Here is a 25934-nt window from a genome sequence, read left to right as displayed (position 1 = left end):
AAATGTTAAAAATCTCATCAAGGAACAATACTCATGCTTGAACAACCAAAATAAAGAACAATCCTCATCTGTCTAAAAAGAAAACAAAAATAAAAAATAAACACAAAATGCTGGCCTAAATGTCAACTGAGGAATCCAATAAAGCTCATGAAATCTGGAAGCCAAATGGCAGATTTTCTGCATGGGCACCACCCTTCCCACTGGGCGGTATCAAGGCAATTTCAGGAGAATTAGTTAAAAATATGACAATGTTGTTCAGTGTTTTAATCCAGAACTAGCTGTTTAGGGTAAATTACCTTCAAAATGAGTTGAAATTTTCAAGAGAATGGTCAGGTTACTGATAACCAATTTCCAGGCTAATGTGAGAAAAACATGGTAAACAGAGAGAGTCACCCATGAACTGGATGTTTTATAAAACCAGGCTGCTCCTAACACCTAGTCCACAGGATGCTTTGGCCAAACCTCAGTGTTTGCTGGACAGGGAAACATCTCTGACTCACTGTCAACCTTTACGGCAGGACCAGCAGAGGGCCCTTCAGGACTGTTCCTAAGGCAACATCCCCGGAGGAAACAAACAACTTGGACTCAGCAAAGGTCACCAGGTGCAACATGAAGAAATAACCTATAAATAGCGCGGGCTTGTCACTCAGTAGGAAACACCGTCCCTCCTCATCCCATTACAGCCCTGACTCGCCAGCATCTGACAGCCAAAGAGTAACTTGTGTCATCTTTGAAAATAATTAGAGATGGGAGCCAGTGTGTTCATGGAATAGGTCTGAACTGCAAGTCCTCTTTCGTGTCGAACAGCAGTTTTCAGAACATTGGGTTCCCTTTCCCCAAGTTATAACAAGCTGTCACTTGGAGCTGACGATGGCTGGCAATCAAGAAAGACAGCCATAGGGTTCCTCTGCCATGCTGGGAACTCAGTCTATAGATTTCAACCATACAACAGACCTGGTATCACAATGATGAAGTTGCTAACCTCGGTTCTCTCTAAGATGCATAAACTTCAAAGCACATTCATTATAGCATTATTTATAATAAAAGGTATCAAAAACTTACCCTTTACAATTATTAACCAGATTGTGGAAAGTTCAAATAACTGAACATTAAACAGACATCAAAATGCATAAAGAGTAAGTCTTTATAAAGAGTTTCTGACATTATGAGCCAAGCACATACATACTCTTTAACTGAAATTAGCAAGACATTAAATTGTTTATTAAGTATGTTCTTAAGTATGTAGAACACGTACATGTAAGGCTAAATGGGAAAATACTAGAATATTAAAGGATCATTATCTTAGATGAGACTTCAGGTAATATTTTCCTTCTCTTTGATCATTTATATGGTAATTACCATTATTTTTTACATTAAAATTATATTTAATTTTTAACTTATAACAGTGCTTAATTATTTTTTGCCTATACTCACTTCCAAGTTCAGAAATAAGAGTCAGAGCCCCCAGAAAGGGAGCAGATAGTAGGTCACATGTTTGAAGGAAAGAGAAGAGTGTTTTAGTCAATTCTCTATCTCTTCGGGAAACAGAATCCCAGGGATGACAGGGCTCTCTCACAGGGTCACACCAGGCCTCCCGGGCAGAATTCCAGGATGGACGACCACCCACCAGCCTGCACTGCCATTTAAATCAGTTATGAAATGTAGGTAACAACCATACCTACCTCAAGGGACAGTTATGAAGTTAAATGATTTATATATAAAGCTTTCCAAATGATGCCTGGCAAAAAAAGCACTACCGACAAAGCCTCGCTCTCTCATCACTGCCATACCACTACAACTATGACTTCTGTTATGATCAAGGCCCCCATCAGCGCCCTCAACGTCCCAGTTATACCGTAGGAACAACAAACGAGCAGGCAACGGTGCTTCCTTCCCTCATGGGCCATCCTCCCAGGAGAGTAATGCCACCAGGAGGGCGCGGAGGCTGGGGGATGCTCCCATTGGAGGCGGTGCCTCTGGCCCTCCTTTCTGCCACCCCGGCACATCCCCACACCTCTGTACCTGCCCCGGCCGATAAAAACGTACTCTCCTTATCCCACGCACTCTTTCTTAGAAAAATGTGTAAAATACATTCTTCACGTGTCCCCCATCCATTCAGAATGATTTATCAAGAATATATCATAATAAGTTTATAAGAGAGTTAGGTTATAGAAGGTGAGGCTCAGAGGGGCACCGATTGCTACCCTTTAATAAATGTAGTCAATTTAAATAAAGTATGTGTTCAGTCATTTTAAATAAAGATAGTTAAGATTTTAAAATCTTTAGACAAAATTAAAATATTTAATTGTAAAAAATATACAATCAGGGGGAAAAAAATAACTCCTGAAACTCAGTGGTCCCAGGAGGCCTCAGGAACCCACCCACAGGCAGTTGCATTTGCGACTGGGGAGCCCTGACCCTCTCTGACTCCAGCTGATTGGAGCCGGGTAACAGCTGTCCCCAGCCCACCCCCCAGACTGTGGCCTGAAGATCAGAAGAAAAGACACAGACACGGCCATCAAATGGTATGGATGTCAGGGACACAGGTCACAAATCAACAGTCAGAACCTGGGAGCCAAAGTCACAGCGAGAGCCCGGGAGAGGGGAAGGGTCACAGATGTATTCTTCACCCTTGCCCTTCATTACAGCGGTTGGAATAGTGTGTACAACACAGGAAGAGTCCTTTCTTAAGATTCACATACCAACACCCCCAGGGTACTGCCCTACTTTGTGTCAGCAGAATAGGAAATTAAAGCAGAGAGGAATTCTGCAAAAGGACTCATTCTGCAAAAGGATTTCAAGCTCTATGGATCATCTACTCCAGAATGCCTATACAATACCTGCTTCGTGGAAGAAACATGGATTCCTTGATGAACACGGAACCAGAGAGAAGGATGTACCAGCAGGTCCCAATGTCATCAGGACTGAAAAGAAAAGACAGTAACATCAGATGATTATCTCCAACAAATAGAACTAAAAACACACAAAGCACATTGTAGCCATGTTAATCTCAGAATCCTGAAGAACAATGAAATATCATAAAACACGTACCAAAATTATCATTCTTCAACCACTGGAATCATGTTTAAAAATGATTTTTCACAGCCAAATAACCTAAAGATATCTATCAGTATATTTAAACCTACAGCATGTGCTATTTTCATTCCAAGTTTTATTTTTTAGTTTAATTTTTTGAGCTGAAAATATTTTATTTTGTTTCATAAAAAAGAAAAATACAAAGATGTAAACAGTAGAACTGAGTTTTCCCACCCATCTCCCCTGTCTACCAAGCCCCTACATTTCTCTACCACAGTTGTGGGCATCGTTTAGAACTTCCTCATGCACACAAGGATGGACAAACACTCATTCCCTCCACCCTCTTTCCTTCTTTATACAGAAAAGAAGGCATATGCTACGGCGTTCCTTCCTATGTGCTGACGCAGAGGTCTTTTCATCAGAAGACAGCTCTCTTGTTAGATGTGGTTTATCTGACTTAAGCAAGCCCCTGCATGTGCACGTGAGAGCTAAGTTGCTTCATTCATGTCTTACTCTGTGATCTCATGGACTGAAGCCCGCCAGGCTCCTTTGTCCATGGGATTCTCCAGGCAAGAATATTGGAGTGGGTTGCCCATGCCCTCCTCCAGGGGATCTTCCTGACCCCGGGATCAAACCCACGTCTACTGTATCTCCTGCATTGCAGGGGGATTCCTTACTACTGAGCCACCGGGGAGCCAAGAAGCCCCTCCTGCCCATCATTTCAGCGGTTTCTAATGTATGCATCATTTAAACATAAAATGAAAGCTGTAATGAATGACCTTGTACCTACAGGAGTAACTGTGGTTAGTAACTAGATGTGCAGCTGCTGAGTCAAAGGGCACAGACAGTGTAACTCTGATAAATATTGGGTGGTTATTGAGTAACTCCGGAGAAGGCAATGGCAACCCACTCCAGTACTCTTGCCTGGAAAATCCCACGAACGGAGGAGCCTGGTAGGCTGCAGTCCATGGGGTCACTAAGAGTCAGAGCGACTTCACTTTCACTTTTCACTTTCATGCATTGGAGAAGGAAATGGCAACCCACTCTGATGTTCTTGCCTGGAGAATCCCAGGGATGGGGGAGCCTGGTGGGCTGCTGTCTATGGGGTCGCGCAGAGTCGGACATGACTGAAGTGACTTAGCAGCAGCAGCACTGAGTAACTCAAGAGCCCACCACCTCCCCAAGGCCGTGCTAGTAGAGTCTATTTATGTAATAAATATTTAACAAATTTTCAATGAGGGCTGTTCTAGGTGCCTAGGGGACTTCAGGAAACAACAGCAACAAAGATCCCTGTCCTCCTGGGGCTTATATGCTGGTTGGACAATACACACAAAAATAAATACACTTAACTTCCCCGGCTATTCAGTGCTTAAGACTCCGTGCTTCCAAGGCAGGGGGCGTGGGTTTAATCCCTGGTCAGGGAACTATTAATGAGAACCCACATACCACGTGGCATGGCCAAAAAGCTAAAAAATAAATAAAAGAAGAAATAAACGATAAATATAATAAGTTAGTAAATTATAAATCCATGCTCTGGGGAATAAGTAAGTGTAGGGCAAGGAAAGTGGGAGTGGGTTGTGGTCGTTTTAGATGCTCCCTGAGCAGAGCACAATGGTCTCATTTCAGAGCACATCTGAGCAAAGGGATGAGGGACCAATGGCTCCCAGATGGTGAGGCTTCTCGGCCAAGGGTGCGGAGGTTGTGTAGGGCCGGGCGGCCGGGCAGGGCGGAGGGGGTGTGGCGAGGCGCGGGGTGAGGGCATTCCATCCCTGAACCTGGTTGTTTATCACACTTTAGGGGTTTTGCCAATCTGCTCAGCAAAAACTGTATCTGTTTCCTTTTACTTTTCCTCTTATTACTGTAAAAGCATCTTTCTTCTTATGTTCACGAGCCCCACGCGTTCCTTTTTCTGTGAAATCATAACTTTTAGCCAGTGCTCTAAAAGCCGTGGGACTTTTTCTTATCTGGAAGCACTTTATAAAAATTATCATTTGAAGACGTGAGCTGTGACAACCTCCTCCCCAGGTTGCTGCTTCAGCTTTGACTTTGTTTAGTGTGCTTTTTGCCGTGTGCTGAGTTCTTTTTATTTTTAAGAGCCAAGTTTATCACAGTTATTTGTCAGGGTAGAGCTCAGCTTACTAGGAAAACAGAAAGCCAAACACAGCAGCAGCTGAAGCACGGACAAAGTTCATCTCTTTCACATGGACAGTAGCGAGCAGTGCTGGGAACCAGGCCCTTCCTGCTGTGTGGCTCGGTCACCCCAGCCCGTGGCCCCCATCTAAGACCCTAAGGGGCTGCTCCAAACCTGCCCACCATGTACACATTCTAACCACCGGAAGGAGGTACGCACCCACCCGTCTTTCCTGAGAGGACGGCATGGAGCCTGCGTCCTGGAAACCACACTTGAAACAGTCTGCAGCAACCTCTGCCAAATCTTTCTATATTTTGGCAAATGGATTCTGGAAGTTTGTAAAGGACACCAATGCTTCCCAGGTGGCGCTAGTGGTAAAGAACCCGCCTGCCAATGCAGGAGACAAAAGAGACGCAGGTTTGATCCCTGGGTCAGGAAGATCCCCTGGAGAAGGGAATGGCAACCCACTCCAGTATTCTTGCCTGGGGAATCCCATGGACAAAGGAGCCTACACGGCTACAGTCCATGGGGTCGCAATAGAGTCAAACACGAATGAAACAACTTAGCATACAGGCACACACACAGGCGCTGTTTATGATTCTAAATAAGCTATTTAAAACACTAATTAACATCACCTAATCATTTTCATTGCTATCTGCTTCTAACTCAAATCAACAAGTCACTGTTTCCCCCCAAGTCCATCCTCTATTTTACAACTGCTCAGTCTTCAATAGCAGAGCCTCAAGAAATCAAGAAGGAAAATTACTATCAAGTTTAGTTCCAAAGAAACCATCAAGTAAAATGATTTCACAAATGAAAATGTAAAGTGCTTCAAAAAATAATTTATACCCTTTTCTCTCCAGTCTTTAGTCATGAGCTTTTGCAGTTAACACTGATTCACCTAATTTTGGGGGATGGGAGGGCAAATGTACTTCTCTTCCTATATGGTGACAATATATATTATTAATTCTGATTTCTGTCAAGTAAAACTCTGTTCTGCCAGATGCAAGAATGGTTTAAATTTTTTAACGACACGTAATAAATCACTGAAACAAAAAGAAGAAAATGAATTATCTTGTAAACTTATCTGCTCTCAAACTTACAAAGCTCCCGTTATCACCAAAAGACTGGTCGACAGAAATGAGATCTAGAAAAGTAGGAAATTGAGGCTGATCACCACTGGCTAACTAGGCACGTGACCCAGTAAACACAAATAATGAACTGTTATCAAGGTAAGAAGCACAATAAATGTCACCATGGTCCAGATGAACCATGACACAGAGAATATAACAAACACTCCCTGACTTCTTAGTTACTTCATACAGGTCCATTTGGAAGTAAAATTACTCTGGACAAGACAAACACAAGGTTTGTAAACTCAGCTTTCCCGGTGCTGATCAGAAAACACGCATGAAGAAGCAACGCATGTCCAAACTGGACAAAATACTGTGACAGTAAACACTCTGGTCCCCTGAACACCCGCCAACTATCCTACAAAAAGGGCCGACGCTTCATACTAGGAAAGCAGTGGCAAAGATTTAAAAAGTGAAGATAAGAAACTGGTCCTCTAGACCTCTGTCACTTACTATAATGTCATTTGCCTGATGGATGAGCTGTTTCTCTCCCTTTTCCAAAAACTTCAAATCTTAACTCACAAAAGCTGTGTTTGTTGCAGGAGGCATTTGCAGAGAATGACCATTGCAACACTTGACTGGATTTGGTGGGCACGACTACCTGCCACGCCAAATATGACAGTCAAAATGCCTTAATCTTTAAAAAAATTTTATCAGAGTATATTGATTTACAATAGTTTGTTGGTTTCAGGTGTAAAGCAAAGTGAATCTGTTTTTCTTGTTTGTTTGTTTGTTTGTTTTGTGAATCTGTTTTATATACACATTTGTGAAAGTGAAAGTTGCTCGGTTGTGTCCGACTCATTGTGACCCCATGAACTATACAGTCCGTGGAATTCTCCAGGCCAGAATACTGGAGTGGGTAGCCTTCCCCTTCTCCAGAGGATCTTCCCAACTCAGGAATGGAACCAGGATCTCTTCCATTGCAGGCAGATTCTTTACCAACTAAGCTACATATGTGTGTGTTTAAAACATAAACAGTTATCTGTTTTATACATAGTAGTATGTATATGTCAATACCAATCTCCCAATTTATCCCTCCCCTCCGTTACCCTCTGGTAACCATAGCTTATTTTTCTACATCTGTAACTTTATTTCTGTTTTGAAGATAAATTCATTTGTATCATTTTTTTTTTTTGTATGTGTGGGTACCAGTGGCAAAAACTTTTATTTTGAAGTCCTTACTCTTTAAAAAAAAAAAACAAAAAACTTATTCTGTATTGGAGTATGGCTGATGGCATTAGCTTGGCTCATTTGGTAAAGGATCTGCCTGCCAATGACGCAGGAGACGCAAGAGACACAGCTTTGATCCCTGGGTCAGGATAATCCCCCGGAGAAGGAAATGGCAACCCACTCCTGTATTCTTGCCTGGAAAATCCCATGGACAGAGGAACCTGGCGGGATACAGTCCATGGGTTTGCAAAGAGTCGGACATGACTAAGTGACTGAGCACACACATAGCAGATTAACAGTGTTGCGATAGCCTCAGGTGGACAGCAGAGAGACTCAGCCCTGTATACACACACACACACACACACACACACACACACACACACACACATGTATATCCATCCTCCCCCAAACTCCCCTCCCATCCAGGCTGCCACATAATAGTGAGCAGAGTTCCATGTGCTATACAGCAGGTCCTCGTTGGTTATCCATTTTAAATACGGCAGTGTTGTCTCCTTTTTCAGATTCTACATTTAAGTGATACCATATATTTGTCCTTCTCTTAGTTGACGCGATATGACAATCTCTAGGTCCACTCATGTTGCTGATAATGACTTTATTATTGAGTAGTCTCTTTTAAAGATTCATATCTTAGCAGTCAGTCAGTTCAGGTGCTCAGTTGTGTCCGACTCTGTGCAACCCCATGGACTGCAGCACGCCAGGCCTCCTTGTTCATCACCAATTCCCAAAGTTTACTCAAACTCATGTCCATTGAGTCGGTGATGCCATCCAACCATCTCATCCTCTGTTGTCCCCTTTGCCTCCTGCCTTCAATCCTTCCCAGTGTCAGGGTCTTTTCAAATGAATCAGTTCTTTGCATCAGGTGGCCAAAGTATTGGAGGTGCAGCTTCAGCATCAGTCCTTCCAATGAATATTCAGGACTGATCTCCTTTAGGATGGACCAATTGGATCTCCCTGCAGTCCAAGGGACTCGCAAGAGTCTTTTCCAACACCACAGTTCAAAAGCATCAATTCTTTGGTGCTCAGGTTCTTTATAGTCCAACTGTCACATCCAAACATGACTACTGGAAAAACCATAGCTTTGACTAGATCGACCTTTGTTGGCAAAGTAATGTTTCTGCTTTTTCATATGCTGTCTAGGTTGGTTGTAACATTTCTTCCAAGGAGTAAGAGTCTTTTAATTTCATGGCTGCAGTCACCATCTGCAGTGACTTCAGAGCCCCCCAAAAATAAAGTCAGCCACTGTTTCCACTGTTTCCCCATCTATTTGCCATGAAATGATGGGACCGGATGCCATGATCTTAGTTTTCTGAATGCTGAGCTTTAAGCCAACTTTTTCACTCTCCTCTTTCACTTTCAACAAGAGGCTCTTTAGTTCTTCTTCACTTTCTGCTGTAAGGGTGGTGTCATCTGCATATCTGAGGTTATTGATATTTCTCCCGGCAATCTTGATTCCAGCTTGTGCTTCATCCAGCCCAGTGTCTCTCATGATGTACTCTGCATATATAAGTTAAATAAGCAGGGTGACAATATATAGCCGTGATGTATTCCTTTTCCTATTTGGAACAGTATATTCTTCTATGTCCAGTTCTTACTGTTGCTTCCTGACCTGCATACAGATTTCTCAGGAGGCAGGTCAGGTGCTCTGGTATTCCCATCTCTTTAAGAATTTTCCACAGTTTGTTGTGATCCACACAGTTAAAGGCTTTGGCATAGTCAATAAACCAGAAATAGATGTTTTTCTGAAACTCTCTTGCTTTTTCAATGATCCGGCAGATGTTGGCAATTTGATCTCTGGTTCCTCTGCCTTTTCTAAAACCAGCTTGAATAAAGTTCATGGTTCACGTTTTGCTGAAGCCTGGCTTGGAGAATTTTGAGCATTACTTTACTAGCGTGTGAGATAAGGGCAATTGTGCGGTAGTTTGAGCATTCTTTGGGATTGGAATGAAAACTGACCTTTTCCAGTCCCGTGGCCACTGCTGAGTTTTCCAAATTTACTGGCATACTGAGTGCAGCCCTTTCACAGCATCATCTTTCAGGGTTTGAAACAGCTCAACTGGAATTCCATCACCTCCACTAGCTGTGTTCATAGTGATGCTTCCTAAGGCCCACTTGACTTCACATTCCAGGATGTCTGGTTCTAGGTGAGTGATCACACCATCGTGGTTATCTGGGTGGGTCGTGAAGATCTTTTTTGTATAGTTCTTCTATGTATTCTTGCCATCTCTTCTTAACATCTTCTGCTTCTGTTAGGTCCATACCATTTCTGTCCTTTATCAAGCTCATTTTTGCATGAAATGTTCCCTTGGTATCTCTATTTTCTTGAAGAGATCTCTAGTCTTTCCCATTGTATTATTTTCTTCTATTTCTCTGCACTGATCACTGAGGAAGGCTTTCTTATAAAAGTAAGCTAATTAGAACAAAGAATACAAAAACAATGAGTCTCATAAGTTTCTCATAGTGAGATGCCACCAATAAAATCTGTTTTACTCAACTGGCCAGAGAAGTCTCCTGAGTTCGTTAGAAACCACTGTGCTACCCTGCCCTCTCCTGCATTTATAATAATTATGTGTCAGGCAGGCAGTGTTTCAGTGTGAGATATAACCCACTTTCCTTCAACATCTGCAACCACGCCCCTTCCCACGGGGCACCTGTCATCGCGGGACTCTACATGTGCCAAGTAATGACTATTTTTTAAAAAGAAATTACCTAGCAGTAACAGCATCAAACTTGTCTACACTTAGAGAGGAAGCAAAATGAATCTGAGATCTCGCTTGCAGACATATTTGGCAATGTAGCTGGCTAACAGACTGACTAGTAGAATGATAATTACAAGTCTAACAGGAACAAATGGCAGGGGGAAAAAAACTACTACAAGTCAGTCACTATGGATACAACTGATTTTATTCACCAATGTCATTTACATTTTTCCCAGGTGTTTAATGTTTTAAAATTATGAGCTCAGGAGTCCCATGAAGGGTTGCTGAAATGATAAAAGTTGAATCTCAGAGTAACTGACCATTTCCAAATAACTTTAGGGTTACATCACCAGTAACAGGTAGAAAAGAGACACTTAGAGATCACAGAGGCCCCTCTGATCACCAAAATGGACACTTATAGAAGACCTACAAGTTTTAGACGGAGCTAAGAACTCCAACGGACAAACGATTTGATTCCAACACCTCCCATCCTACATCTGACAAGATGAAAGCCACAGAGCCCAGGGTATGACAAAGCCCTCAGCAGAGCTTCTGTTTTGATTCTGTCAACAGAGAGAAAATGAATCAAGTCAAACAAAACAAGCAAGCAAGATATAAACAGGACATCATAAAATGACCGATTGGCCATGCCGTGTGATCAGACAGAAGGACCCTAAAAAGCCATCACGACTGATCAGTCTAGGTGCCCACACCTCCTGGGCTAAATCAGAAGGGCAGGTACAGCCTTGGAACGATGGGAATAGGCCACTGTAACCTAGTCCCACTCTTCCCACCTCACTTCCCTCTGCTCCTCAGCACAAACCCCCTTCCTAGATGGTATCTCCCCACCTTCTAAGTCACCCTGTGCCCCAAAGGAATGGCTCTAACACCACTTCTTCAATAAGGTCTTCTCACTGATTCCCGCCCTCCAAAATACGGATCCCATCTAATTCTGATCTGATTCTGTTTTGTGCTTTTCCCGATTTCTCACCCCCTGAGCAACCTAGGTGTCTCCCTCCACCTGGATGGAAGCCCCCTGCAGACAGGGCCAGGAGCTGCCGGAATAGGGCAGGATCTTGGCAGCATCTGCTCAGGGAACCGAGATCAAGACAGGCTTCTGCTTATAACTTGAACAGGAGGAAGCCCAGTCCTGACGACCAGCACCTAAAAGCAGCAGTCTGATGCCCTGCAAAGAGTAAAGGTTTGGAACACACATTCTGTCACACCAGCCATGTGATCCTGGTGACATCAGCCCCTGGGGCTCTGATTCCTCAACCGTGAGGATATGGGGATATTAGTCCTTCTTCACAACATCACTCTGATCTAATGACACAATACATACCGAGTACCCTGCATCGCAGGGACACAGAACACTGGTCTCTTCCTCTCCTTCTCTCCCTCACCACCACCTCTGAAAGGGTCACCTACACCTCTCCTCTCTGCTCTCAACCCCAACAAGTCCTGGGCTTCAGACTGCATGCCACTCACCAGCCTACACCGTTTCCTCCGCCTATGCCTCAGGGCCTTAACAAACCTGCTCTTCCAGCTTCTAAAGGGTAGCTTCAGCCCAGTAAACTCCTTACTCATCCTTTGAATTCCAGGTTAAAGACCACTTCCTCTGAGAAACACTTTAGTACCTTCCAAATAAAGTGAGTCACTCTCTGCTGGGTTCCCAGCCACTCTGGACTTGTTCACAAGCAGCAGAGCATCATTATCTCTACATCATTTTCCTCTACTCGTCAGTACCTCCACAGACACACTAGAGGATGCTCGACTGGCACTCAGATATTTTATTAACAACTTAATTAATAGTTGAATAGACACTAACTCAGGTGAGGTGTTAAAGTATCTGAAAGCCAAAGCTGTGAGTTTCAGTTTACCAGGAACTAGAAAAATGAAGTGAGGGTTAAAGAATGTCGTTGACAATAACCTAGATGTCCACAGGGTGGCGGTGTCTCCCCATGAAAGGGATATGTGAGCAGCTGCATGGTCCCCAGTTCCTTTAGGAGAATGAATACAGGGACCCAGTACATGTACCCCCAGTACATGGGGGATGCGGGATAATAAGCTAATAACTCACAAGAAAACAGATTAAGTCAGAAAGATGATCATCAGAGGGCAAAAAGTAATTGGGGAGATGCCACTTAATTCATTTGTTACCATATGAAAATTTATGTGAAGCCCAACTGGCCAAAAGGCTTCAAAAAGAGTAGGAGGGATGGGGTAAGGAAAAGGCTTCAGGTAAGGGCACACCTGTCCTTGCGGACACAAAGCTTCACACCCACCCCTGCCGGCCACAAACTGACATCTGGTCTGTGTGTGTGTGTGTATTTGAAGAGGGGGGATGTCAACCAACAGAAACTAGAGGAATGGTCCCCGTGCAAAACACAATCAGGACCAGAATTTAGTGCCCAAGGAGGGCATCGGGTCTGCAGGAAGGGTTCCCCCGGGAGCAGGTCAAGGGCAGCGCGGCACAGGCAGGAGGGACTGGAGCGGAGGATGCCCTACAGGGCCGTACGGGGCGACAGCCACAGGGGCATCAGGACACACACGCACAGAGGCGGCCACCGTCCGGGAACACGGTGCGTGATACGGCCGGAAACATCCAGGGCCAGTGGGGAGGGCGCCCATCCGGGGAGGGGTGGGGACGCACAGTCACGTGGACCCACAAGCATCAGGGTTTGGGTCGGTTTAGACAGGGAGGCTGCACTGTGTTATGCACACTACCCAGATGCAACACCACCTTCACACAACAGCCGCCGGCACCTGGGAGCAGCGTTACCTCCCGGGCCTACTGGCTTCCGTCAGTGGGAACTAAAGTGAAGACCATCCAAATTCCACCAAGTAAGCGGAGCCCACAAGAAAGAAACGCAGAGGGCCGGCCACCAGAGGCCACGACTACAAAAACACTTGTTTCTTTTCCTACAGCTGCTGTCCCAGTAACATCACCCAGCCTAAGGATAAAACAGAAAAAAAGAAAGTCTCCCTAAATTTCTTCCTCTGCACAGCCCACCACCACATTCTCTGGGGTCCCCTCCAAAGCCCCTGCTGAAGTTTGACATCTTGTTCTATTCACCACCACCCCCCTCCCACACACACACACACACACATGGTCACTAGTCTCTTCTGACCGGTGCAGACGTGTACTCTCAAATATACAATTATACCAAAAACCAGAGCAGGACTAACTCTGCCTTCTGACACCAGATGACCCTGTACCCTCTCACGGGAGCCCAGCAGCTAGTTCTGACCAGAGGTTCTCAGTAGGGACATGGCCAGCCCCAGGGGACAGAACCACGTCCAGCTCTTTCCCCACTAACAGCTACTACGAGGAGCCTCCACGAGGAATCGAGGAGGATTTCCCATGAACAAAGTGTTCCAGGGCTTAAAACTGTAGCCCTGACAATCGCCACCTTCCAACATGCAGATGGAATAGGTACCTAAAAGTCGTGCTCTTTTTCACAAATGTATCACCACCACTTCTGCTACTGGATTTACCGAGAAGTTTAATAAAATTTTTTGTTGCTCCCTGACGGGACTCTAAGCCTTATGCTCCAAGACAAAATATATATGATACATTTTTGTGCAGCCAATGGCAGAGTGTAAGCTCACGAGAAAAGTTAAAGCAGCTCGGCCGTGTGCGACCCCGACAACACCAAATCACCATCCAAAGAAAGCCAAAGCGCACATATCACCTGTTCTCAGGCATCAAGTGTAGGACACGTGACAGAAAGAGTCCTCCACCAAGGGTTAACACGCACATTCCTGACGTAAAGAACAGCAATATTGTTCTATAAAATTATATACTTCATAATATTTAATTATATACAAGCACATAACCACAAATTTCCACACTTATGAAAACACATATTACAAGCAGAGGCTGACTTTCTGTTCCATTTCCTAAAAGTTCTAAATCATAAGAAGCTACTTCACTTTTATCACTTAAAACCCTGAAAGAAAAACAGCATCATTATAACATTAAGTTTTTCAGAAAATCCTAATTTCCTCTCAACAAACTATAGTGGCTTAAATCCAATAAATAGGATAGATCAGTAAAATCGGTAAGAACTCCGATAACTGATGGAAATACTGAGGCTATTTCAGCTAAATACTTTGAAAATATTTTATTTTGAATATATTAAAATATTTTGAAAATATTTTATCTTTAAAAAAATCAGTACTTTGAAAATGGGGGGGAATACGTGGACATAATTTTTTTTTAACCAGGGTAATTTACTAAACCAGCAAAGGAAATGATAACAACCTGAAGAACTAGTAAAGCCAAAGATTCTACAGACTCAACATACAGTCATTCTTAACTTTATAAAATTCATTTTAAAAACAAAATGAAGGAGTGAGGTCTTAAGCGTCATTAAGTTACTCAATAAACTTTTTTTGAATGAAAGAAAAAACATCGGTGCAGATTAAATTTATGACAATCCATTCATCAGTGATTCAGCTATATTGAGGGCAGATGGCTAAACCCAAGGACTTGAGGGACAATTTCTCAAATTTAACAGAGCAGCCAAAAACTCTTCTGAAAACCACCAGTGGGTCATGAAATTCACACATCTGCATCTTTCAGTTACACACTACAGTTTCATTTTCAGGGCAAACCTGCTCCTCACCTAGAGAAAACTGGCACCAGAAATGCTAAAAAGAACTTGTAGCCGTCCAGAAACAAACCCACCCCAAACCTGCCCAGCCCACTGCCAAGGTCAGGGTTGACACGCACTGCCAGCTCACAGCACTGTGGCCACACTGATCAGACAGCATAGGGAGGAACCTCATTTGCTGACTACATGTAACTTCAACAGCTGAATTTAAGAAGAGTTCATGTTTTTACTCACTAAGTAGTTTCATAGAAAATCAACACAAAGAACCTAACACCTAACCCTAGCATGCAGGCTGTTTTACCTGAAAGACCATGAAGAAGGTCTTTCTCTGCTGATCTAGCAAAGGAATAACTCCTTTCAAGTAAATGCAAAAAAATAACAACTGAGAATAGACAAAATGCAAATGTCTGTGTTGGGCCACACAGACAAGCATAAATCTTGTAACCCAGTGTAGTTTCTGCCCTGATGGAGTTCACAAATTAAATACATTTTTACAGGTTTTTATTTTACTGCACTTTGATTCATCACAAAAATAAAACATTTTCAAAGATCAAAAGTAAATATAAAAATATTGTATTTTTTAAAGCATTGCTAAGAAACCTTAAACTATCACCATATGGACATAAAACAATCTTAAGTAAGTCTATTTGTGGGTAGGCATGTATCCACGAGTATTTGAATTTTCATACTTACACACAGCACATGCGTACATCACGATATACCAAGCTCACAGCTGAGCATCTTTATCCTGTTAAGTCTGGGCAAGGACCCAGGGGTGGGGGCGGTGGGGGAAGCAACAGCGCAAAGCAACAGCTCCTCCTCCAGGGGGAGGAGGGACCAGGGGAGGGGAGGACCAACACCACGGGGAAGGGGCAGCTCCTCCTCCAGGGGGAGGAGGGGACAGAGGTTCAGGCAGATCTGAGCACAGAATGGCCACTGGAGTAGGAAGGGGATGTGGAGGGGACAGAGAGAGGTGAGATCTGGACACAGGCTACTGTGGAAACCAGAAACCACATCACAGACTGAAAGGACTGCTAGGTCCTGGGAGAGGGGCAGCTGGGCCAAAGTTCTACAAGATGGAGATTTAGATGAAATTGCCTTAAAAGAAGCCACTGAGCTCAATCTAACTTTATCTAGTAAGGGAAACCATTTCCTCTTCTGCAATAAGGGGAGATAAACCCCATATCTAAGTGCTATGAAAACTCTTCTGGAAACCAAAGCACCCATTTCAACACGTGTGTGGACAGTGGGGGTGCAGTACAGTTACCTGAGTTTACAGACTGTCTGTGTGTGCTTTAAATTTAAAAAAACAAAACACATTTTTGATGGTTGAATTTCTTATCCAAAGGTTTTTAGCACTTCATTAGATACTAAATCAAAATGGTGAGGATGGCTGGCCATTAAAGAAAAAGAGAATGGACACATTTGTTCTCTAAAGTCCCTCAGATATGAAATGTATACTGTCCCACTCAGCACTTTTAAGCCAGCAAAACAACCATATACAGTCGATAACAAATGAAAGGAAGGGAGAATTTACCTGATGTTTTTGTCCACTGTGTAAAGCTAAACTAACGATACCTAACTTTCTAGGATAACAAATACTAGATCCTAAATGGGAGAGTCTACACTTTAAAAATTCCACTTCATCAGAATCACAACTCTCCCCTGAATCACAATACAACTTCAAATGGCATTCTGCCATACTGCTCATGTTAAAATAACGCCAGGGGAGTTACTGATAGAACACTGTTGTCATAATTCCTTCCTAAGCAAAGCTTAAGGCAGCTAAAACAATGGGAGAACAAAATCCAAATGATGAGAACAGTGGATGGAGTGAGAACACTGCCCACCGCTGGCATTCCTGACTGCATGTGCCTGCTCTGTATTCTCCACATGGGGCCCTGCCTATCAGCCTCGCACTGGCACCAAAGCGGGGACCCTGTGATCACTGTTCCCATTTGACAGATGAGAAAAGCGAGGCACAGAGGTGGAGTAAAAGAATACTAGATTTACCTGGTGAAATTATGAAAATTATAGTCTTCGAAGTCACCAGCACACACACACAAACAGAATAAGGAAAACTCATCTCTTGGTTACAAAAATTTGGTTATAAAACCAAATTCTGAAAGTCTCTGATATTTCGACTATACTGTGTTCTCCAAGTTCAAGCAGACAAGTCATTCCCCACAAGAGGTAAAAACAAGAGAGCCCTAGAAAAGTGGTGGTATTACTAAATCATCACAGAGAGTTTTACACACCCCAGATACAGAAGTTCTTTCATTTTTAGAACTGCACCTATACCAGCTGCTCAGAGCAAAGACAAGTCTGTTCACGGATCAGAGAGGAATCCATCATCCTTCACACGAAGTCAGCCAAAGCCTGGGAATGTGACGGTGAATCTGCACTCAGTCCCTGAACTTTTGGTCTTATGAAATCATGACACACAGACTCTTCACTGCTTACACTGCCACCTGATTCTAATTTGCCAAAAGAAACAATTAACACAATCAACATGGGCTGCATTTTCCAGCCCAAATGCAGTCAACGTAGGATATTCCAAGTCATGGCTGTACGTGATCAGCAGAGCTTATATTCGTGGCCTAAACTGACTCTATTGAAAAAAAAAAAAAAAAAACAAGTAAATTTAAAACACTACAATCTAACTTCCATTTAAATGGATAACAAATAATAACTGTTAGGAAGCCAGGACAACGCGGGCAGAAGGGCTGGTGAGTTGCAGGGGCCGCCCTTGCCCCTTGGGGAGGCGCCCTCCAGCCCATGGAGAGATGTGGTCCTCACCCACAGCCACATGACATCATCTTCTATGGAGGCATGAAGGGGGTGGGGATGCTGCTGCGGAGGGGGACAGCCGAGGCTGCAGTCACCAGGTCTGGGGGGGCGAGTCCAGACCCCATGTTGAGCCGTGCTCTCGGGGCAGCTTTCTGTGAAGCCTCAGGGCCCTCCCACGTAAAACAGCGGTGATGAAAAGATCCACCAGGACGGCTGTGAGGAGGAAGTAAACTAATACACACAAAGCTTGGATTCACGTATGTGGGATAAACAGAGGGCTTGTTACACATTTGCTGTTATCTCATCATCAACACGGCCCAGATCATGTTTCAGGGGGAAAGGACAAACCAATAGAAAGCTGACACTGCCTGCCACTGGGCTGCTGAAACAAATTAATAATACTCATCAGAGCTCATCAACCCTAACATACGTATACCCATTCCACAGGTAGCTTTTTAAATTGCCCCTAAAAGAGAACTAATAGTCTAAATTATTTACATCTTGATTCCTTCAAGGATAAATATATTAAGGGCATCTGCCCCCAGTGTGAGTTTTCTCATTACCAATTACATCCTGGTTATTCCCTACTCTGCTCTAGTGGATGTACGTATGACTTCTGAAGCCCAAGATGGATACAGACAGCCTGGAACCATCCTGCATCAGATCCACCCATGTCTTCTTCTAAAATCCATCCGTGGGACTTCCTTGGTGGGGTCCAGTGGTTAAGAATCTGCCTTCCAATGCGGGGGACTTAGGTTTGAGCTAAGATCCCACATGCCTCAGGCGACTAAGCCTGTGCATCACAACCTCTGAGCCCGAGCACCACAATGGAGACCCACAGCAGCTAAAATTAAAAAGAAAGAAATTCACCCCTGACTGTCCCATTTCTTCTGTCTTTGCCCCAGTTCAAATATCATCATCTCAGATTCTGGCAGTGGCCTCCTGACAGATCTCCCTGCCAGTTCACTCAATCCAACTCTGTGCTTTCAGACAGACACAGATTTTATCTTTGAGGAAATAAGTGGGGCTGGAAGGCCTCTGGTCACATCATTTTGCTCATTTTGCTGCTTGAAAACTAGCCACTTACCTGAAGATTAAAAGACACTTAAGAAAGATACCAACCAATAAACAAACTGTAGCCAAAAAATGTAATTTTCATGATATGAAAGAATTATGTTTTGAGGTTTGATGATAATATTGTGGCTAAGCTTTTTTTATTTTTTTGAGTCTATCTTTAAAAAAGATAAAAATACATATCAAAACAATTATGGGTGAATTGATATGTCTGGATTTCCTTCAAAATAATCTACTGGAGGTGGAGTAAGAGATAAAGCACTGTTGGTGATCAGTGGATAGTGTGGCATGATGAATCCATGGGGGTCTGTTTTATTACCATGTCACTAATACTGTGCACATTTGTGATTTTCCATAATAAAATGTAATTGAAAAGGAAAAGCACTCATTTCCAGTTGCCTAAAGAAGCAAGAATGACTTTTTAAACAACACGTTCACAAGCAAACGTGACTGGGACCTACCTCTTCTCTTGACCCCACAACACGCCAGGCCACTCGCACTAAACTTGCCACACTGTTCAGAATGTGCGGCCAGGCCCCTCCCCTCTCTGTGCCCCTGTGTACATGTTGTCTCCTGCCAGGAAAGTCTCTCGAGGCCCCAGACACACCAGGAGACGTAGTACAAAGGGCCACTTCCCCCAGACCCTCCCCTGCGCCCCTGCTGTGCAAACCCATAGTCTCCGTCATTCTGGTTGGTTAGTTTTTGTTGCTGCTGTTTTCCATTTTTTTCTGTTTGTACTTCTACCAAAAGATTATAAAATCTCCTTAAGGGCAGATGCTGTATCTTACTTATTTCCATAAAGACTCCTTACAATATGCATGAAAAGTAGTAATTATTTAGTAAGTGCCTTGAAAAACAGGAAGAAAAGTCAATAGAACAACCATCACTCATGGCAAACATTATGAGCAGAATTATGTCTATTAGATCAGAACTTCCACATCCTTAATACACCAATATTTATCTACCGCGTGCTTATCACATTCTGAAGAAACTAGTTGCCACTGTTTCAAGGAGTGTGTGACACACCTAAAAAAGAATACCAATATGATTTAAGGAGGAAACTAAGCCTGGGGGGGCACAGGCAGCTTATTTTCCTTTTGGGGGTCCAGTGGTTAGGACTCTGCGGTTTCACCACTAGGGCCCAGGTTCAATAGCTGGTTGGGAAACTAAGATCCCAGATGCCACAGGGTGCAGTCAAAAAAAAAAAAAAACAAGTCAAAATATGGCATTTATGCTATCATTACATTTCATGTGGTGTGATGGTGGGAATACATGCATTTTGTTCCTTTGGAAAGACTCCAGTCCAGACTATTTCTCACTTCATAACAACAAAAGTCAAAATACTCCATAATGTCAAATACCATCTCTGAACTACATGAGAGACACATAAATGCACATGCGGACTTATCAGCAAAGGGCTGCAAAGTTTTACTTTATGACCGGAAACAGCTGAAATGCTTCCCATTGCTACAGCATGCAATAAAATTTAATGCAAAATTAAGTAACGCTGACTTGACAAGGTGTCCCTAGTAATTCTCTGACACTCTCAGTGCATCATTTAGCTGCCATGTTACGCACGGTGCAAAGAAAAAGGAAGCACCTACTAGTACAAAACTTCATTGGCTTCATGTCTTTCGTATCTCACAGTTTCACACATCAACCTGTAAAACAAAAAATAAAGACTTGAGTTCACCATTTGTCACTGAAAAACAGACTAATAGTTTTAAATTGTAAATGAGACATCATGTAGAAAATTAAGATTATTTCTATGAATTGTCACGACCATTTATTGGCCTCAAGGTAAACATTTATGGTACTTAGGTTAACAAAATAAAATGAAATCTGGTAAAGAAATGCTTGAAAAGAAACATTTTGTTAGATGTCAGCTTCACCAGGTTTATTTCATAGAGAACAAAATTGTATGTATTTTTTGTAAAGGACATGTGGACAAACTAATGTTCTCCAAGGTAAATAGAAAATGAAAAGGAAGCTGAAAACCAAAAAGGAAAACCTATTAATTTAAAAAGTGATAACGTCATCCACAGTTTAACACTGATGTTACTTAACGGTATGGAATTTCAGACAAAAGTAGGGTTTCATTAAAGTCATTATTTTTATGACTAAAATGACTAAACAGATGCTTTATAACTTAAAGATTTGTTATTTCAGCTGATTCATCTCTGGGGGGGGAAATTATGAAAATTATGGAAAACATGAATGTTTAAATATTCAAAATTACCTCAAGAACAGCATCTTCAAAAAGCATCTTATTATATTAAGCCCAAGTAAAATGTCCCAAAAGTACAGATATGCAAAAGAGAAAATGACTATTTCTTCCTAAGGAGAGACTAAGAAGGAATAAAAAGGACTGACTACAAAAGTGATTATTTCAACCGCATCTGCAGTTTGGTCAGTGGGGCTACCAACCTCCAATCTGTGAAACACTGGGATCAACACACATAGATACCTTCCCTGTCTGCAAACTCCAAACAATGCCACTCTTGATATTTTCTTTCACTTGAAAACAACTCTCCTGAGTTCTCTTTTGCTTTGTTCTTCCTGCAACCACCACCCTACTTCAGAGTCCCTCAGCCTCTCAACCCCTATCCCGAAACATTCACTGAACTCCAGGAGGCAGCATGGATCCTTGAACACACATTAGACACAGTTTTAAGTGACTGAATCACACGAAGTCTTCCCAGGAAGGGATGAGAGACTTAAGTAATGGGTCTAAAAATACCAGGTCTTAAATTATATAACAGGCCTGCCCTGTTTCCAGTTGCATCCTCTCCAAGATCTCAGTCCTCCTACAGTGGCTCCTGGGCTCCTGCACGCTCATCTCCTCCCTCACCATCACCCGTTTCTCCCTCTCTCCTGAATGGCTTCCTTTGATACATAAATACGCCTTATGTCCATCGCCCATACAGAGGGAGGGGACACTCTTGACCCCACAGCCCCTCCAGCTGCTACCCACACTCTGCTTTTCCCATGATGGAAATTCTCTTTTAGAGTCGTCTACATAAATAAACTGTCTCCATTCTCTCATCCTCCTCCCACTCCTCCATCACCAGGTTCCTGAAACTCAACAACAACAACAACAAAAAAAAAACACCTCTAGGAATTACAGCATCCTCTCTGTTGCCTAAGTCTTTTCTGACTTTGTATCAATTCCACTTCTCAGTAGCATGTGATGACTCCCTTTTCCTTACAGCATTATCTTGTCTATGTCTCCTGGTTTTCCTCTTACTCAATTCAGTTCAGTCGCTCAGTCGTGTCCGACTCTTGGCGACCCCATGGACTGCAGCACGCCAGGCCTCCCAGTCCATCACCAACTCCCAGAGTTTACTCAAACTCATGTCCACTGAGTCAGTGATGCCATCCAACAATCTCATCCTCTGTCATCCCCTTCTCCTCCCGCCCTCAATCCTTCCCAGCATCCGGGCCTTATGAAATGAGTCAGCTCTTCACATCAGGTGGCCAAAGTACTGGAGCTTCAGCTTCAGCATCAGTCCTTCCAGTGAATATTCAAGACTGATTTCCTTTAGGATGCACTTGTTGGATCTCCTTGCAGTCCAAGGGACTCTCAAGAGTCTTCTCCAACACCACAGTTCAAAAGCATCAATCCTTCGGTGCTCAGCTTTCTTTATATAGTCCAAATCTCACATCCATACATGACCACTGGAAAAACCATAGCTTTGACTAGATGGACCTCTATTGGCAAAGTAATGTCTCTGCTTTTTAACATGCTGTCGAGGTTAGTGATAATTTTTCTTCCAAGGAGTAAGTGTCTTTTAATTTCATGGCTGCAGTTACCATCCACAGTGATTTTGGAGTCCAAAAAAATAAAGTCTGTCACTGTTTCCACTGTTTCCCTATCTACTTGCCATCAAGTGATGGGGCCGGATGCCATGATCTTAGTTTTCTGAATGTTGAGCTTTAAGCCAACTTTTTCACTCTCCTCTTTCACTTTCATCAAGAGACTCTTAGTTCTTCTTCGCTTTCTGCCATAAGGGTGGTGTCATCTGCATATCTGAGGTTATTGATATTTCTCCTAGCAATTTTGATTCCAGCTTGTGCTTCATCCAGCCCAACATTTCTCATGATGTACTCTGCAAATAAGTTAAATAAGCAGGGTGACAATATACAGCCTTGACATACTCCTTTCCCGATCTGGGACCAGTCTGTTGTTCCATGTCCAGTTCTAACTGTTGCCTCCTGACCTGCAAAAAAAGGTTTCTCAAGAGGCAGGTCAGGTGGCCTGGTATTTCTACCTTTAAGAATTTTCCAGTTTGTTGTGATCCACACAGTTAAAGGCTTTGGCATAGTCAATAAAGCAGAAGTAGATGTTTTTCTGAAACTTTCTTGCTTTGTCGATGATCCAATGGATGTTGGCAATTTGATCTCTGGTTCCTCTGCCTTTTCTAAATCCAGCTTGAACATATGGAATTTCATGGTTCACGGACTGTTGAAGCCTCGCTTGGGGAATTTTGAGCATTACTAGTAAGTGAGATTAATGCAACTGTGTGGTAGTTTGAATGTTCTTTGGCATTGACTTTCTTTGGGATTGGAATGAAAACTGACTATTTCCAGTCCTGTGGCCACTGCTGAGTTTTCCAAATTTACTGGCATATGAGTGCAGCACTTTCACAGCATCATCTTTTAGGATTTGAGACAGCCCAACTGGAATTCCATCACCTCCACTAGCTTTGTTCACAGCGATGCTTCCTAAGGCCCACTTGACTTCACATTCCAGGATGTCTGGCTCTAGGTGAGCGATCACACCATCATGATTATCTGGGTCGTGAAGATCTTTTTTGTATAGTGTTTCTGTGTATTCTTGCCACCTCTTCTTAATGTCTTCTGCTTCTTTTAGGCCCATACCATTTCTGTTCTTTATTGTGCCCACCTTTACATGAAATGGTCTCCTGGTATCTCTAATTTTCCTGAAGACATCTCCAGTCTGTCCCACTCGGTCGTCCTCTGTTCCTTACTAACCATTTTTCTGTCTTCTTTGGAGTCCCTGCCCCTGCCCATTCCTCGACCTCACTTACTTTTTTTGGCCACGTCATGGGGTTTGTGGGATCTAAGTTTCCTGACCAGGGATTGAACCCAGACTCCCCGCAGTAACAGTGCAGAGTCCTAACCACTTGACCACCACGGAAGTCCCTACTTGACTTCTAAATGGACCACCTCCAGGGGCTGTCAGTCCTCTTCTCCTCTGCACCATGTGATCTCATCCAGTCTGTGATTTTTAACTTCATCCATAAACTGATGGCTTCCAAAGCCATGCCCCACACCTAACCCCTCACTGTGATACCCACTCTTCTAAATGCCTACTTCATATAATAGCCATTTCATCTTCAAAACATCCAAAAAGATTTTAAATTTCTACCCCACAAATCTGCTTTCCCCCAGTCAGAACCCAACTGTTTAGGCCAAAAACTCTGGAGTCAACATCCTTGACTCCTCTCTTTTCTTCACATCCTGTCTTTGCACCAGCTCCTGTTTCCAAAAGACATCCTCCCAAGCTGACCACGTTCACTACCCACCTGTGAAAACCTGGCATCAGTCATCATGCTCACATGCTCAGTCGCTCAGTCTTGTCTGACTCTGTGGCCCCATGGACTGTAGCCTGCGAGGCTCCTATGTCTATGGGATTATCAAGGCAAGAATACTGGAGTCGGTTGCCATTTACTCCTCCAAGGGATCTTCCCAACCCAGGGACAGGACCCAAGTTTCCTGCAGCTCCAGCACTGGGAGGCAGATTCTTCACTGCTGACCCACCTGGGAAACCCATCTAAGCCATCATCCCTCTATGATCTCCTACGAGGACGACAGAGGTAGTCTCCGCTTCTCTTCTGCACACCTGTTGCCTTTAGGTGTTCTCCCGACACACGGCCACAGCACCTCACACCTGCTCTTAATCTCTGCTGTCTTCAGGAGAAAATCTAAGCCCCTGTCCTTGAATACACAGCCCTGTGCTGCTGACCACTCCGAGCATCCCAACCTACACTCACCTTCCCATGGCTCCTGCCTGCTCCTACCCAGAGCATCAGGGCCCCTCAGCACCGTGGGGATCCCTAAGCAGCTGAGCCAACACAACTGCTCCCTCTTTTCGACCACAAAGTCAGAGCAGCCCAACATGCTAACATCTGAATGAAACAACAACAGTCCACACAACTAAGTCCTGTCTGCCCCACTAGGAACAGAAGCTCCGTGGCGGCAGGGGTCCGGTCGACTTCACTGCGGCATCCCCACAGCCGACCTGATTTCCAGCACATAGCAGGCATGCAGGCGACAATTGCTGACTGCATAAATCAGCCTAACCAACACCAACAGAAGATCAGGACAAAATCATCTATATGACAATGCTATAAATCATGGGAAAAGTACAAAAATATTTTTTTTAAATGCTGTTAATGGAATGTTTGATCTTCCCTGAATTCCTAAAGAATATACTAGCCACATTTTAGTTGTCCCTTAATGTCTGTGTAATTGCCTGTGTAATAATAATTATGCTCATCCATAATGCTGAAGAATGTATACATGGACACACACACATATACTATATACAACTATATATATACAGTTTTGTATGTGTGTGTGTGTGTATATATATACAGTTTTGTGTATATATATATACAGTTTTGTGTATGTGTGTATATATATATATATATATATATGTATATATTCTTCCCCCCCCCAGCAGGCTCTTGTTTCCAACACTGAATGGCCGAAGTTACTCTGCTTTTTAAAGATATTTTGTTTTGGCCTCAACTCCCAGCTGGAGTTTCCTCCTCCCCTTTGGCAAATATGCCGCTTCTAATCCACATGGATTAAGGGAGTGAACATTAGAAAAATGACGCTGTGTGGGAAAGACACCCAGGTTTTCAGTGAAGCTCGGAAACCTCAGATTGTGTAGAGTGAGCGACCTGACAGCAACACAGCCAACTGACTGCACCTGACCAAGCGCTCGGGATCCATGCCCTGGATGCCCCACCGCGCACCAAGCGGGGCTCCCGAGGAGGAACGCCTCCCCGCCTGCACCCCCAGATACCAGTGTCCTGCTGCCCAGTACTGAGGAAACAGACTTGGAAAATCTTACGAGCTGCTTTTTTTTTTTTTCCCTAAATTTGGAAAACTGCGTTACATGCACGTCTTAACTGCTCTCTATCAATCCCACAGGGAAAACTTTTATTTATAAAATTCAAAGGAAGTAACATCTAAATAAGATGTACTTTTCCCAGAAACGGTGGTTACTACA

The 25934-nt window shown here is 43.4% G+C and overlaps 1 protein-coding gene across 9 annotated transcripts in view; it reads right to left on the bottom strand.

The window, feature by feature from the left end:
- The window catches only part of RAPGEF2 (Rap guanine nucleotide exchange factor 2), a 258399-nt gene that overhangs the window by 151890 nt on the left and 80575 nt on the right, over nt 1-25934 (bottom strand). For all 9 annotated transcript variants that reach the window (XM_061142269.1, XM_061142270.1, XM_061142274.1 and 6 more), the window contains exons 3-4: nt 20275-20331; nt 2841-2924 (exon numbers count right to left, since the gene is read on the bottom strand). In XM_061142269.1, coding sequence (XP_060998252.1) covers nt 2841-2924; nt 20275-20331 — 141 coding nt within the window. The remainder of the gene's footprint in view (nt 1-2840; nt 2925-20274; nt 20332-25934) is intronic.

The sequence above is a fragment of the Dama dama genome, chromosome 5 (assembly GCF_033118175.1).
Source record: "Dama dama isolate Ldn47 chromosome 5, ASM3311817v1, whole genome shotgun sequence".
Taxonomy (NCBI): domain Eukaryota; kingdom Metazoa; phylum Chordata; class Mammalia; order Artiodactyla; family Cervidae; genus Dama; species Dama dama.
Note: the sequence above shows the minus strand (reverse complement) of the source record. Positions and strands in the feature narration are given on the sequence as shown.